Genomic DNA, 15,515 nt, shown 5'->3' on the forward strand with positions numbered 1-15,515 from the left:
TTTTATCACAATAAGAAAAATACTATATTAAGTTTCATTCATTATATATTTGTAATTTTTATAATAGTGGCCGGGTTTCTTCGTGACCGATATCGTTAGACAGAAGACTAAACAATTATTTATCTTACGTATAAGCGAAAGAAGAGGTTGTCAATTATGATTTTGTATAATTAAGAAATTTAAATAAAACTAATTTTAGTATAATGTAATCGCATATCAAAACACGCCGCGAACCCGCATATCAAAACGATTCTTATATTATCCGTCGCATCGGTCAAGGTGTAGAGGGGCTATTTGTGGCTGGCGAAGCTGGCACATGGGCTGGCACATACGCTAGCTAGCACACTTGCTAGCGGTCCGTCTATTGTGGGTTTCTTAACACACATCAAAGAGCGCTGGTCGAGCGCTGGTCGAGCGCTGGTCATCGCATCCACACGTTGGCCTAGCTTTTAGTACGCCACGAACTACCGGAGTAGAACTACGGACTACAATGGCCCGCACCGGCGGATACTAAACGATTCGCCAACGTGTGGGCAGTTAAGCGATTTCTTTATCAAAATGCGTGCTAACGTGCTGGCCAACGTATTGGCCAGCATGTTGACCGCCTTAAGCGAAATACACCTCCAGAGTTTTGAATGCGACCTCTGATTTACCAATTTATGACTCTATTCACGCGATTATCGCGTGAATGAGTGAAAGTGCATATAGAAATTTATGGCATAGCCGAAATACCGCAAAAAAAACGAAGATTTTTTTGCACAGATTCAATTAAATTAATGTGAGTTATGTAATGTGGTGACCAGACTACAGATCCAAGTTACTACGAACTAATGAATTGTATCAACAAATTATCGATGATACATATTTAAAAGGTTTACATATTCTGCATATAAATCCTGAAATCTTTGGGACTTTTTCTTTGATATTATTAAAATGAGTGGGAAATGTAAAGCGTAAGTCAAGAGTTATTCCTAGATCTCGAATCATTTATTTTATCATCACAATATGCTCTGAATCTTTATAAAGTTTTGGGTACAATTTCTGATGACTTTGTCAAGAAAATGACGTATAAAAATTACTTTTTACGTAACCGATAATTTTCAATATTGCTGGGTGTATTCGGACCTATCTCCCGTAGGTATAAGTTAAGGCCCGGGTGCGGTTCCTGGGAAGGTCGAAATGAAATATTGTTTTAAAAGGTGATTCTACGCTGAAATATTTCATGTTCTTGAACTGGCGCCAAAAGAGTAAAGCTGATCACCTCACATTCATATAACAAATGAGATATACGCTACATTTAGTGTATTCATGGGGCGCCCTGTGCACCATCTGAATTGGACGGGTATGATGATTATGACGAATAATGTTTATGGACTGGAGGCTTTCTGCATAACTAGCTTCAATTCATTTTTGCTATTAAAGCTCCTGCCTTTCACGCGTGCCTTTTAATTAAAACAGAATCGCATCGTAAAATATCTCGCTGGGTATGAGTGTTCTGAGTAAAGTGAATTTTCCCGGCACCCATTTTGATGAAATTGATACGATAGGACACTATTCACATCACACCGTCACATGCCCAGAGAGATACATTCATATTCAAATTAATTTTAATTTATCTACTGATTCGTACAACAAAATCATTCTGTACAAATAAAACAAGAAAAATTACACAATAACTCGTTCATCAATCATTCATAATGAATAGAAATAAAAAACAATTTGTTTTTCAAAACGTCAAATTTTGATGCCGCAACCATATCGCAGCCATTTTATTTGTTCACTGCGAGAGGCTTAATTCAACGCATTTATTTTAAATTTAGACTTAATTTAATCAATAATTAGAAAGGCCAGACATAACCGGGTGATGGTCCCATAAGCCAGATTGTAGTCCCGTGGCTAGTGTCGCGAACTCACGAATAATAGTGAGGTGTTTTCAACTCGTTGAAAATGCCCCCAAAATTTAAATATTTGGGTAAATCATAAGGACGATAATATTTCTCTTTCTCTGAAAAATAAAAAAATATTTGTAAACAATACTCCAAATATGTCCAAATCTTTATAGAGAAGTACCTTCTGTATATTATTTTCAAATTTTGACACAAAAGTGATTTTTAGAGAGTGCGTAAAGCGATCACTGAAACCAGCCAATGGCATGTCATAAATCCTGAAAAAACATTGTCATTTATATTACTACTAATAATATATGCTCATATTATTCAATATTGACATCATTGGCAGATCCCAGATGACGAGGACATAATTTTGTTGAACTGGAGAAAGTTACTGATGGAATAGGACTTCAACCCCGATAAGAATAAACAAATGCCGGCCACTAAAACCGTAACTCATAACCAGATCCCAAACACAATCAACATAGGCTCACGGGCAATATAACGCATGAACAACTCCATCTACCTAGGATTAATAGTAATTCATAGAAACGACACATCCACTGAGATCGAACGCCGAATATTCGTGGCAAATAGATGCTTCTTTGGCTTGGTAAGACATCTCGAGCTTCTGCTTCTCAGTCTCAATCCTGGGGATTGGTTTGCAGCAAAGCCCCGCATCTCGTCCTCCACTGCGCTCTATTCTCTGCAGCCCTCTTCAGCTCAGCATATGAGGCGCAGTTCAAGTTCAAGTCCTCGCACACTTGTTCCAAATACTTCCGTCAAGGGCGCCCTCTGTGATCAATCCCCTCGGCCATTTCTTCTATTATGTCATGCAGGAGACCCTCGTGGCGCATAGTGTGGGCGATCCATTGGACTCGCCTCTCTGAGATGATACTGATAAGGTTCCTCCCTTCTTCAATTCTGATGAGAACCTCGTCATGGAAATACTTTACTTACGGTCAACCTGGCGAAGAAGAACATGTATTATCAAAGCTAAAAGTTTTATCCGTTGTCAAGAAAAACAAGCCACCATCTACAAAACACTATTACGCCTTGTAATCGCGTAGGGCTCTGAATGCTGAGTAAAAAATATGAGACATTTCTCCTCAAATTTGAAAGGAAAATACTAAGAAAGATATTCGGAGCTGTGCAGAAAAACGGAGTTTGGAACTTCACAGGGCGTCCCAGGGTAGACGTAGCGTTAGCTGGATGGAGAGCAGCGGGATGCGGATGCTATTGTCATCAGGGACTGGTGGAACATATGCCAGGATAGAGGAAAATGGCGACAAATGTTGGAAGATGCCAAGGCCCATAACGGGCAGTAGAGCCACTGATGAGGATGATGATTATTTCATAATTTATCTGTTTCATAAAGTAAATCCATTTTTTTATTGACTTTAACTGATTTTTGTTTATTTCAAATCGATTTAAGTTTATATGTCTTTAGTTTTTTAATACGGTACATTTTAAGACGGTTTAAAAAAAACTGTGTTTACTGCCTTATTTTATTATTTGAGACGCCTCAGTCAAGGATGGTTTCTAAATTCGTCCCAGTGTTGCCAGACGTAGTTGCTAGTAATTGGTTTCACGTCCCGCAAATATCAAATTTAATCAAGCACGACAGATGAAACTTAATTCCACTCAAAGGCTCTCCATTCGGCGAAGCGCCCCCTGACGTCGCGTGAGTGCGAGCGGGACGGCCGTACTGTCTCACTGTCTCGTGCACCCGGCAATAATGTATCGAACGTTTTTAAAAATAAAAATGACAGCTGCAATTTAGAAAAAAAGTTCTAGAAAGTTTTCGAAAAACTGTCAGTGAGCAAAAATATGAGAGATAGATTTAAACAATCACTAAGGTTGATCAAATCTTGTCTTGAGGTAGGATTTTGTTTGCCCTAGCTTTCATTTTCTTTAGCTGTTTTTTTTTCAATTGTACCTGTATGTATAAATATATATTTTTTAAAAACAATATTATTTTTTAAAACCCCGATATTACAAAAAAAACCCTGTCCAGCATTTATCTTTTTAAAAATCCCTTTTTATACGGTACTGTGTGAAACGTATCCACTGTGTAAAAAGATTTTCCTGTGCATGATAATATTTTAATTTAAGTATCAAACCTTTTGAACGATTCACTATTTATTTATTTACATACTTATTCAGTGCATTCAACAAAGCGACACACGCGTTTCCTTATAATGCATACAGGTTCAATCGAAATAAAATACAAATAAAGAAAATTAAAGCTAGGACAAAAAAAAATATTAATTACTACCTCAAGACAAGATCTGGTCTATCTTAGTGATTTTTTTTAAATCAAGAAAGGCTAACACCACAAAAGTCCAGATCTTGTCTCGAGTTTACAATGCGACACAATCGGGACATTGGTGCATGCAAGCCATAGTTTGTGCTGATCAAGGAACAGCACATTATTATTTCGCAACCGGCGGATCGGAACATTTATTGAATCGCACTTGTTACGATGGTACATCAATAATTAAGCCATTTAATAAATTAAACATAAATATGGAGTCGATGATATTTCTACGTTTTTGTAGACTTGGGATTTTTAACATTGACTCCATTTCTTCGCAAGTGTAGTCTCCCCTCTCGAGGCCAATCATCCATGTTACTTTTCTTGGCAGACAATGTTGCACTGATTCGATATGATTTATCCGGCCTACATAAAACGGAGACCAGATCACGGAGACATATTCTAAAAGAGGACAAACAAGAGTGCTTTAGCTGTGAACATATTAGTTAAGTCACTAGATGTCCTGCTAACAAAACCTAAAAGTTTTAGTGACTTTACTGAGTTTTAGTGATTATAGTATCAATATGTTCACTAAAGGTAAGTTTACGGTCGATGATAACTCCGAGAGATTATAACATCAAAAGAAAGTAAAAAAACGTAAAACGATTTAAATAAAACGATTTTTAGTAACACCTCGAGGCTTCAGTAAAATTATATTTAAATATGTGAACCTCGCTAGAAATTGAAACCAGAGCCTCCATGTGTGAGGCAAGCATCTTAGCCACGAAATCACTGATACACATTTACTTTTTAAATCGTTAAGTTAAAATTAAACCGATATTTTTTTTTAAAAGATTATTTTTTTTTTATTTATTTATTTAATTTTACAATACGCCCAAGGGGCATTTACAAAAAATTTACAGGTAAGTACAAACATAGTGAGTAAAAATTTAAAATATTAACAACGCTTTTTTGTATACAATGTAGAAACAATAAAAAGCATACTACTACTACTACCATCACGCCATTTCCCCGTAGGGGTAGGCAGAAAGAATGGACCGCCACACACGTCTATCCTGGCATACACTCCTAGCCTCTTTCACATTCATACATCTTGTCATACATGCCCTTCGGTTCTGTCTGCTTTTGACATGACCAGACTTAAGATTTTGGTTTATCTGATCATGCCACGTCTTCCTTGGTCATCCTCGTCTAACGTTGCCGTTCATTTTTGCCATATATACTTGTTTTACCATTCTCTCGTCGTCCATTCGTTCTACGTGACCAAACCATCTCAGAGACCCTTTCTTAATCTTATCAAAAAGCATACTGCCATGCAAAATAAAAAGTGAAACTTTACATAGTAAAAAAGAAAAAAAAAATAAATGGATACAAGAAAAGTAATTGAATTAAAAAGCAAATTATAAATAACTTGTAAAGAATTCAAACAAAAAAATAAATACATTTACATATACTTATAAGTGTAAAAAAAATGGTATCAACAAATTCTTGTTAAAAACAAATAATAAATAAATATTAGCGTTCTTATAATTTAAATTAATTGCAACAGAGAGGGAAAACATTATTGAGAAGGGAATATGGAAGTCTAGGCATTTACGGGGCTTATGACCTGCCATTGGCTGGTTTAAGTGGCCACTTTACACACTGTGTAACATTCACCATTCTGCCCATGTTGAAACATCCACATTTCTTCAACTCGATCTGTTGATTTTTGTGAAGTAAAAGAGCTGAAACCTTTATTATGTGGGTGAGATTCATCCGGCTGAACCAAATTACCTACTAGGCAACGCCTGAAAACAATTTTCCAATTTTTATACTTCTTCTTTTACCAGGTAGTTAATTCAACAATGTTCGAGTATGTCCAAAGGCTTGCAGACTGGCTGGATTTCCTCCCTAGGGAGTTATTCATTAATGTTTTCTCTCTCTGTTGCAATTAATTTAAATATGAATAACTCTTGGGAAGAAATCCAGCCAGTCTGCAAGCATTTGAACATACTCAAACATTGTTCTTTTAATTTACCCAAATTTTTCCATTTTGGTGGCAATTTTCAACAAGTTGTAAATAACTCACTATTAGAAAATGGAAATCAAGTTGGGGTAGAGTGGGGTCAACCTCGGACCTCTGGCCCGTGAGTCCGCAACACTAACCACGGGACCATAACCAGTAGGTATAAAATACACAGGTTTAATTTTTCAGGACGCGGGTAATGCGATTCATAACCACTTCCTTTCCTATTACATGTCTTCAAACACACCCCCCCCCTACTTGGAACTCTGAGCCAATTTTCCCCACATCCGGTTTTACAGCTACCACTTCCGGAATATTCCCACAAGGAAACCCGTCACACAACCCGCAACTCATACATAGCTCCGGGTTCGAATCTCGGCCAGGCCGTAAACAGGTTAAATAATTAGTTCTGAGACGCTTACACGGGGATTGATTTATCGGAAACCAGACTATTGTTGTTCGCTATTTGGTATTATTAGACTCTTCCCATAGCTATATAAATCAACATTCTGAACGAGCACGTGTACAAACCGATATATCTTTAAAAAGACGAAGAAAAACACTTCGTTTTGTGCGTAAAATAGACCAAGACCCCGGACAGCAATTTCGACTAGATAGCTACTCTCGGGTAATAGTCCTGAGAAAGGAAATCGAGTGAAGATAATTCCACCTCTTAGTATAAATTCGCCGATTATGCTTGCGGTCTCAGCTTCGATTCCCAGAAGTGACATTTCATACGTGATTGGAATGTAAATAAAGAAGGGGCGTCTCTGACATTAGTGGGTAAATTATTCCATAAACGAGCTGTGAAAGAGGCAAATAAGTTAGAGCGGTGAATGGGTATTGAAAGGGTTCTCACGTTACTAGAACGAAGATTTAGCCCATGCTGCGATAGAGGTTGGAAGAGCTCTCTCAGATAAACAGGCGAAGTGGGATTATTAAAAATATTTATTATTTATACGTCAACGGTTCAAAGAACCTTTTACAAAAAAGTAATAATTTACAGAAATAATCACAGCAGTGCACAATAATCATGTAATACATAGTATGAAATAATAGAATAATTAAAACCAAACAATTTAGTAAACATATAATACAAAAAGAAACATAACATTTCTAAATAAAGATAGCAATAACCATGAGAAAATCTTACGTACTAAATATAAATATAACACAGTAAAGTTCAGAATAACTAGATAATAATAATAAAAAAATTAATACGTTATTACATAAAAAATATAAGTTTTTTGAGCAATAAAACAAAAATAAAAAATGAAAAAAAATAAATTACCAAATAATAATACCTCTTGTGAAGATGAGAGAAAATATTGTGTGATGTGAATGTTTCTGCTGTGCCCGATACTGAGCCAGAGAAGTTGCGTGCAATATTCGGTTCATCGATATTTATTTTAAACTTTCCAGATATTTCTTTATATATCAAAAGGAAAAAGTTACTAATGGCTTTTTTTTAAAAGCTTGAATGAATTATTTTGTGTACATAAAACCTCCAAAACACAAAAATCTAATTTTTCTTGGTCTCCAAACTTTCAAATTGCGTTTTAAATAAATAAAAAATATAGTGCTCTAAATATATAAAACTCCGGTTGGTCCCTTTTTCTCTTATATCACTCAAATTACATACATTAATATTATTATTATAAATCAAATTTCTCTTTTGAAATTTTGTATTACTACTAAAATCGCTTTAATGAAATTTTATCGACTTCTCTTGGTTTAAAATCTTCTCCTTATATTGCTTTTTCAAATTTTAAAGATTACTTGCTATACTTGTTATTCCTTCTTTATTTTTTCTTTTTTTCTTTTTTCTTTGTGCCATTGGCATGTTTTTATACTTTTAAACTACTTTTAATTACTTATATTATATATGTTAATAAAATCAATATATTGCTGCTCTTACTATAATGTGTCATTAATTTTGAAGATGTTTTTTAAATTGACCTAAATTTAAATTTACTGTCTTATAGTTCACTTAAAGATTCTTCTCATCGTTTCTTTGAATCCCTTAAAATAAATATGTGTTTATGTTTTTCCTTTTTTAAAAAAAATGTTATTACTATTTTATTTTATTTTTACATCTGAGCATGTTTTTCATTCTTTATTTCCATTCTTAATTTTTAATTACTCTTACAAATTTTCTTCATTTTTAATATTATTTCCATTTGTAAATACTCACTTTAAACTACAAACCTTAAAATATATTTTTTTCACTTAAATTTTAATTTTAAACAACTTTCATTTATGTTTTTTTTTTCCTTCTCTTTTTTATACTTTCATAATTAACCTTACATATAATTGCTTTTTAATATGGAAACTTCACTGGTCCATTAGAATTAAGTCTAATTGTGTAAAATATTAAACTTTGTAACTGTACTGTATGTTTCCTGAATAAAAGAAAATAAGAAAATAAAAATAGTGCAAATTCCAAAGAAAACGCAATAAAAATTTCAAGTGCATAGAAATGTTAGTGCCCAGGTAAAAATTATAGGTTACTACCCTTAGTGCAGCATACCTCCTTAACGATCAGTACCTAACGACGCGACGCGACAAAAGCCAAGTCAACGATACCGATTTAACGACGAAACGCCGAGTCAACGATACCGAAATAACGACAGCCCTAATGGTTCGACTTGCTCTTATAACGATTCGCCCTTAAACAAATAAACCATTATTAGCAATATCCTTAATGCCAGGATCAACTTAATCGCATTATTCATACTTCCCTATAAGCCTTTTAATATTATATACCCCGATAAAGTGGGAATTTCGGTCATTCGAGGCGCAATATATTGATTGGATTCTATAAACTGTGGTCCACATCTGCCAATTTTCATTTTCGCCAATGGCGGATAAAGTCATTAGTACATTATAGATACACCGTATTGATGCAAAAAAAACGTTTCGTTAAAGGAAGTCGTTCAATCACAAATTTAGGGCCAAAAAGTTCGATTTGAAAAAAGATCATTTCTCTCAATGGGTTAAATGGTTTGTTTTATTTTTGTTTTCGGATGCAAACCATTAAGCCCATTTCGACGAAAAGCAACAATTTTTTGATTTGTAATTTTTAACTAAAGCATACAAAACACATTACGATTAGTATTGAAACATTCAAATTGAAGTTATTTGAAATGGAAGTTGTATTTTTTGGACCATAACAGGCCAGGGGGCTTAATTCCAGTGGTGAATTGCAGCGTAGAACACCAAGGTTTGATTTTATTTAAATGTGTTCTCACCGGGAATCGAACCCTTCCGTAAATGGGTCAATTGTCTTAGCTATTAGACCACGGAGGCCGAGGAGTTCGTTGCAATTTAAATCCATACTTATAGCTGTAGTCTGGTAAAACGAACGCAAAATTAGGAAATCATACGAAATCAGCCATTTTTAAACGAACGTTTTTTTTAAATCGCCCAATAATAAAAAAACATAAATTAGATAAAAAGGTATTTCTGTTATAAATTATATTTAAAAGTTTTATGTAACTAAAATATAATTACTTTTAGACCGGCAGATTACGCTGGGATCTCAATAAAGACTAAGTATTGAACTAAAATTTGCCGTAATTATTTAAAGATAATAAATTGAACATGAAAATGGCCGAAGTTAAATTTTAATTATTCGATTTTGAAAATAAATACAAGCAGTTTAAATCACATCCATTTTTGTGACATTCTCCTTTATTTCTACTTAAAATTATGCCTTCTGTAATACTTTAAAAAAATATAATTTATTCATATACTTTAGTTGAAACCTTTTTTATAGAATTGTATTCTCTTTTTTTTGAAAAAAAAAGAAAATTCTTATATTCAATTTAAAACAATATCTTATTGACTTTTTTATGACCTTCAGATCTGCCCTAATCGTTTTCGGTAAGGGCTGGTCTTCTTTGTCCTTTCACGTCTTTACTGAGTAACCGATTGACATGATTTTTTAGCATAGGGATAGCCGAAAAGCCAAGAAGTATCAAGAGCTACTTTTCATCACGAAAAAAACATCTCACTCGCTCGGGAAACTTCTTAGTGGAAAAATTAATTAATATCAAAACTGCATAATGATACTACGTTGGATTCAATCAAGCATGTATATTATATTATCTTAGTTTTACTTTCGTTTTTAGCTATTTACAGCAAATGTACCTACAAATAAGCTTTTTGCACCAACACAGCTCAGAGACCAATTTTTTAAAATAAAAACAAATATTTGTGTTCTTATGGTTTACCCGAATATTTTGAATTTGAAGGACATTTTAAGCAAGTTGTAAATAACTCACTATTAGAAAATGGGAATCAACTTGGGGTAGAAATAAGGTTCGAACCTCGGACCTCTGATCCATGAGTCCACGACACTAGCCACGGTACAACAACCAGCTTAAATTCAAATCGAAGCACAAATTCAGCCAGCTGATTAAAAATCACATTTTATCACACACCAGTGATCGAGCTCGGAAACTCTGAATACGTGGCAAGCGTATTAAGCGTTGCACCAAAGGTGAGATCATTAAATTCTCAACCGCGTTATAAAATCACTTATTCGTATATTACTTTCGTAGTACTTTAAGAAGTATCGCTAAAAGATACATAAAATTTATTTAAAATATTTTTCTCGTAACAGAAAGTCGTAAAACCGCCCGCTATTACAATATCTGGCTTCAAATAAAATTCCAGGAAAGTGATCCATTTCTGAATCAATTTCCTTAGCCGCAGTATTGAATCCGTCGGAAGGACTGCAATGCAGAGATGAAAGGGGAAATATTGTTATGGTAATGCATTTAGACAGAACTACACAACCATAAACATGATTACATAATAACTTGTGAGCACATCCCTTTTACACGTGTTCTTTAATAAAAAATGGAAGCCCTTACAAGAATTCATTTTATTTTAACGTATATATATATTTATTTGGATAATTTATATAGCGCCATCTTTGTGAAAATCACCTCAAGGGCGCTGTACAATAAATAAATATCCCAGCACGTCTTGCAGCTACAGGCCGCATGGACGGTTGGGATTGTAGTTCCTCGTCTCCAATTATGATACGAGAGTTGTGTAAAAAATAAAGTTCTCAATTTTTTTTCAGGTTTAAACGAGGAACTAGAATCTCAATCGTCCATGCGCTCTATAGCTGCAAGACGTGCTGGGATATTTATTTATTGAACAACGCCTTTGCAATTCTTTACAAAAATGGCGCTGTACAAATTATCTAACTATAATAATAATAATAAAAATCGAATTTTCCACATTTAAAAAAAAAAAAACATTAGATTAACAGTAGGGTCCAAAATAAAATAATAAAAGCCCATTCTGGGAGCCAATATTGCGTTTATCATTTAAATAATTTGTAAAAATGACAAATATAGCTGTTTGTTGGTTACAATAAAAACTTTGAAGTACAACTGATTTAAATGGCGAAATGGGTTTCCACGGTTCTTCAGTGGATAAAAACTTAAATTAGTTTTGTATTTACGGATTAAGATAAGCCGCTAGGTTTAATCGCCATTAAGGAGCTTAACAAACATTCAAAATCGCCTGAAAACACACTTGGGATGATTACACTTTTTGACTTGTTTTTTTTTCCCACCAAAATTTGATCTTCTTTGAAAAAGTGTACTATATTTTACTTAATAACCATAAAATATATGCATGCACGTAACAAAGAAAATGTTAGTTACGGCTAAATAAATATACAAATGTACATTCATTAAAAATCAATTTGCGAAGCATTTCATGTTAGTAGGTACATTATACATTAAAAAATCTTTTCTATTTTTTATTGATACAAAGATAGAATAAACTCTGATTCGTTTGTTCAAATTTATATTATTTATTTTAATGATTTATGCATATCGCACCTTGCTCTATCACAACTTGGTTCCCATTTTCCAATAGGGAGTTATTTAAAACTCGTTGAAAATGGGCATCCAAAATGGAAAAAATTTGGTAAATCGTAAGAATGCAAATATTTCCTTTTCAATTTTTTTTTATATTTTTTATATATATAAAAACAACAAAAAAAACATTATATATAAAAATACTTAAAAGGCGAGTTTCTTTACTATTCTAATACCCGTATGCAAAGACAAAACTTAAGATGAGAAAAGTACATTCTAATTTCAAATGCAGAGAATAACCCGAAGGTGAAGACAATAGAATGTACTTTCCTCACCATAAGGTTTGTCTCTGCATACGGGTATAAGTTAATGTATGTCTTTTTAAATCACGGGTATAATTAAATAGAGGTGATGCTTCATAGAACGATAGTTTGAAATTATGGTCTGAAAAATGAGAATTGTCACGGGCCGTCCAAAATGCGTAGATAAGTAAAAAAAGACTATCTATGCCAGTTTATTGTAAATTCAAAGCCGCATTTTTACGCTGCTTCACGATTACAGACTACAAGTTAAGTTCCAGAACTTAAGTTAAATGGAACACAAGACGAGGGCTTAGTGCTGCACCTAGTGTATACTAGAGATAGGCATTTAGTTTTTTTTATAAAAGCAGCAATAACAGTTACCGTTTCACAAACGGGACTGCGCGGTGTAGGGTGGAGTGGAGACGGGCCGGGGAGATTTAATGCGTATATGTATATGTACTTTATCCATGGGAGATTACAATACGAGTAAGGAGGTATTATGGATAAAGATTAAAAGTTAAGGCATAGCGCGGTACAGAGTGCAACGGGGCGTTTAATTTTTCGAGCGAAGTAAAATGTTTTGTTTTTATTTACTTAGTGATTTAGTTTTTTTTTTAAATGATTTGATATATTTTTGTGAAACTGTTTTAGGTGTTTCGGAAGGGTAACTGTTACATTCTTTTAAAACAGTAGTTTAATTTTTTACCATTTACAGTGCATACATATTTATCAATGTTTAAAATGTAAAAAATCTTATTTTTATTGTAGATACTATGCTTTCTAGCAGTATCAACTTTATAAATACATTAGCAAGCCAAGCTCCAACTACTTTTTCGTGGAAAAGATAGGTAGGTATCTAATATTGGCAAATAAAACACACCAATAAAATTTCCATTAGAAAGGCGCACGGCGTAAAAGACGCGACGCCGCGCCATTTTAAATATTTATGTAGGGCACTTATGAAAATGGAACGACAAATTATTCCATAGACTTGAGAGTTTTTCCTTGTTGCGATTTTTTAATTGCACTAAATTAATAAGTGCAGATGTAGGGTGGAAAATATCCTAACAATAACATTACCTTTGGGATACTAAAATTACGTTATTTTTTACGTCAAATAACCCACATTATTAAATAAAATTCCTCGATAAAAATTAGTTCACAAAATTTTGCAGACTAATCTCTCACAACATCGTCAAGAAGTAACAACCTGTCATACATTCTATATACCTTAAATATATTTATTTATTTATTAAGTAATATGGTTACATAAAATGATACATATATTTTTTTCTATTACAATCTAATTTTATACGTATTTAGTTCATCTTAAAGCTGTTACTTTCCAAAAATGAGACTAGCTCTTGTGCTTGGAGTTGTATGATTTAATTGTTTTTTTAATAAGTATTACAAATGTTATTAGGTGTTATTTTATTTTGTTTATTTAAAACTTTCAACTACAAAGATGGTATAAATTCTTTTAATATAAATCTACGTGTTGAAATCAACCAAATGTATAAACACAAACGTGTTAATCAACAATATTTTGAGTTTGTCCAAATTTTTGTAGACTAAAACTGGATTCAACCCCCTAGGAGTGATTGATATTAATATATTACAACAGAGATGTAGGTGAAATAATTCGGTCAGAATATTTATTTATTCAACACTTTATATATGTACATATACAATTTATATACATATAAGGGCAGGCATATTGCCTTAAGGCAATTTCGTCCGACCTACCCAAACCGTTCAATTTGAGAAAATTACAAGTACATGGACATATTGAATCTTATGATTTTACACAAAATTAAAAACAAAAATTAACAAACAAAAAAAATTAACACTATACTATGAAGAGAGGAGAGGGATGGGAAGGAAAAAAGAAGGATAAAGGAACAACTTAATTATTTAGATAGTGACATTTCAATCTTGACTTAAATGTAAATAAAGAAGTGCTCTAACATTAGTGTGTAGATTATTCAACAATCGAGCAGCTACTACTGCGAAAGAGGAGGCAAGAAAATTAGAGCGATGAAAGAAGAATATCACTCGCATCAATAAACATTTCAGCTCTTTAATTTCACAAAGGTCAACAGATTGGAATAATTGAAGGAATATAGATGTGCAAACATAGGCATAATGATTAACGTTACACAGTGTGTAAACTGACCACATAAACTAGCTAATGACAGATCATACCTAGACTTCTATATTTCCTTTTTTTAAATGCTCTTCATCTTTGTTGTATTATATTAATATCTAATGTATTTGTTTAAAACTAAATAAATATAACAACACAATACAGCCCTACATTTAAACAAATAGAAGGTATACTGGTATATTTAAATAAAGTGTTTTAATATAAAAAAATCTTACGTATGACGTTATTTGTCAGTTTCAGCGGGCGTTTCATGAAAAATAAACAAACGCTGTGTTGAAATGAAAATATTTTACTCAAAAAGCCGAGAGGGTGGAAATACTTTATTCAAATATACATATATGTGGTTTGCAATAAATCCTTAGAATATATCGTAGATACTTATCTACTAAGATCCGGAGCACTTTACTCGACATGTTCAAACAGTACAAACGACGCAGTGTGTTTCACACAGGCTAAACGCTAAAAGTATAAAAGGTCTGGAAACCCACTTGTGCGATGTATCGCATCCTGCCATGATGAATTTTTTTTTATTGATGTTTTTCCTTTATCTGATAGTTCACTAAAATTAATATAGTAAAATCTTAAGTAATTGATATCTACGTAAAAGTTTGTATTTAAAACATAACATTTGTTGGTTTAAATTTATTCATTACATTATTTATACACTGCCACAAACTTATCTTGCTCCGATAAACTCTTACATTAAAAAGAAAACTCCCGAGATTTTTTTACTAACCATTAAATTATCAAATTCATAGGAATAATTTAAATTGATTGTGCGAAAAAAATATAGTACATAACATCAAAAGAAACCTATTTATTTTTTTAGAACCAAATTAATAAATTATTTCATATGGTTAGGACCATCCGAAAACCCTTAAAGGCGCGAAATTTTAAAGCAAATTGTAATAAAAAAATATATAATTTATTAGTTATACTACTTATTAGGCATGACTTAGTCACGCCAATTATCTGAGAATACCTCAAGTCATCGTTCAAGAATTCAAAAGTTAATTTCTAGCGTC

General features: G+C 33.0%; 2 protein-coding genes across 2 annotated transcripts in view; one reads left to right on the plus strand and one right to left on the minus strand.

Annotated features, from left to right (window-relative positions):
• The window catches only part of LOC148275225 (uncharacterized), a 116,740-nt gene that overhangs the window by 91,363 nt on the left and 9,862 nt on the right, over nt 1-15,515 (plus strand). The window lies entirely within an intron of this gene.
• Nucleotides 1,839-15,515, minus strand: part of LOC148275226 (coiled-coil domain-containing protein 174-like) — a 31,036-nt gene continuing 17,359 nt past the window's right edge. Inside the window, exon 6 of the mRNA XM_088235992.1 lies at nt 1,839-2,005. Coding sequence (XP_088092118.1) covers nt 1,911-2,005 — 95 coding nt within the window. The 3' untranslated portion in view covers nt 1,839-1,910. The remainder of the gene's footprint in view (nt 2,006-15,515) is intronic.

Source organism: Micrasema longulum, unplaced genomic scaffold (genome assembly GCF_059751315.1).
Source record: "Micrasema longulum isolate JH-2025_06_02 unplaced genomic scaffold, ASM5975131v1 h1tg001485l, whole genome shotgun sequence".
NCBI lineage: Eukaryota > Metazoa > Arthropoda > Insecta > Trichoptera > Brachycentridae > Micrasema > Micrasema longulum.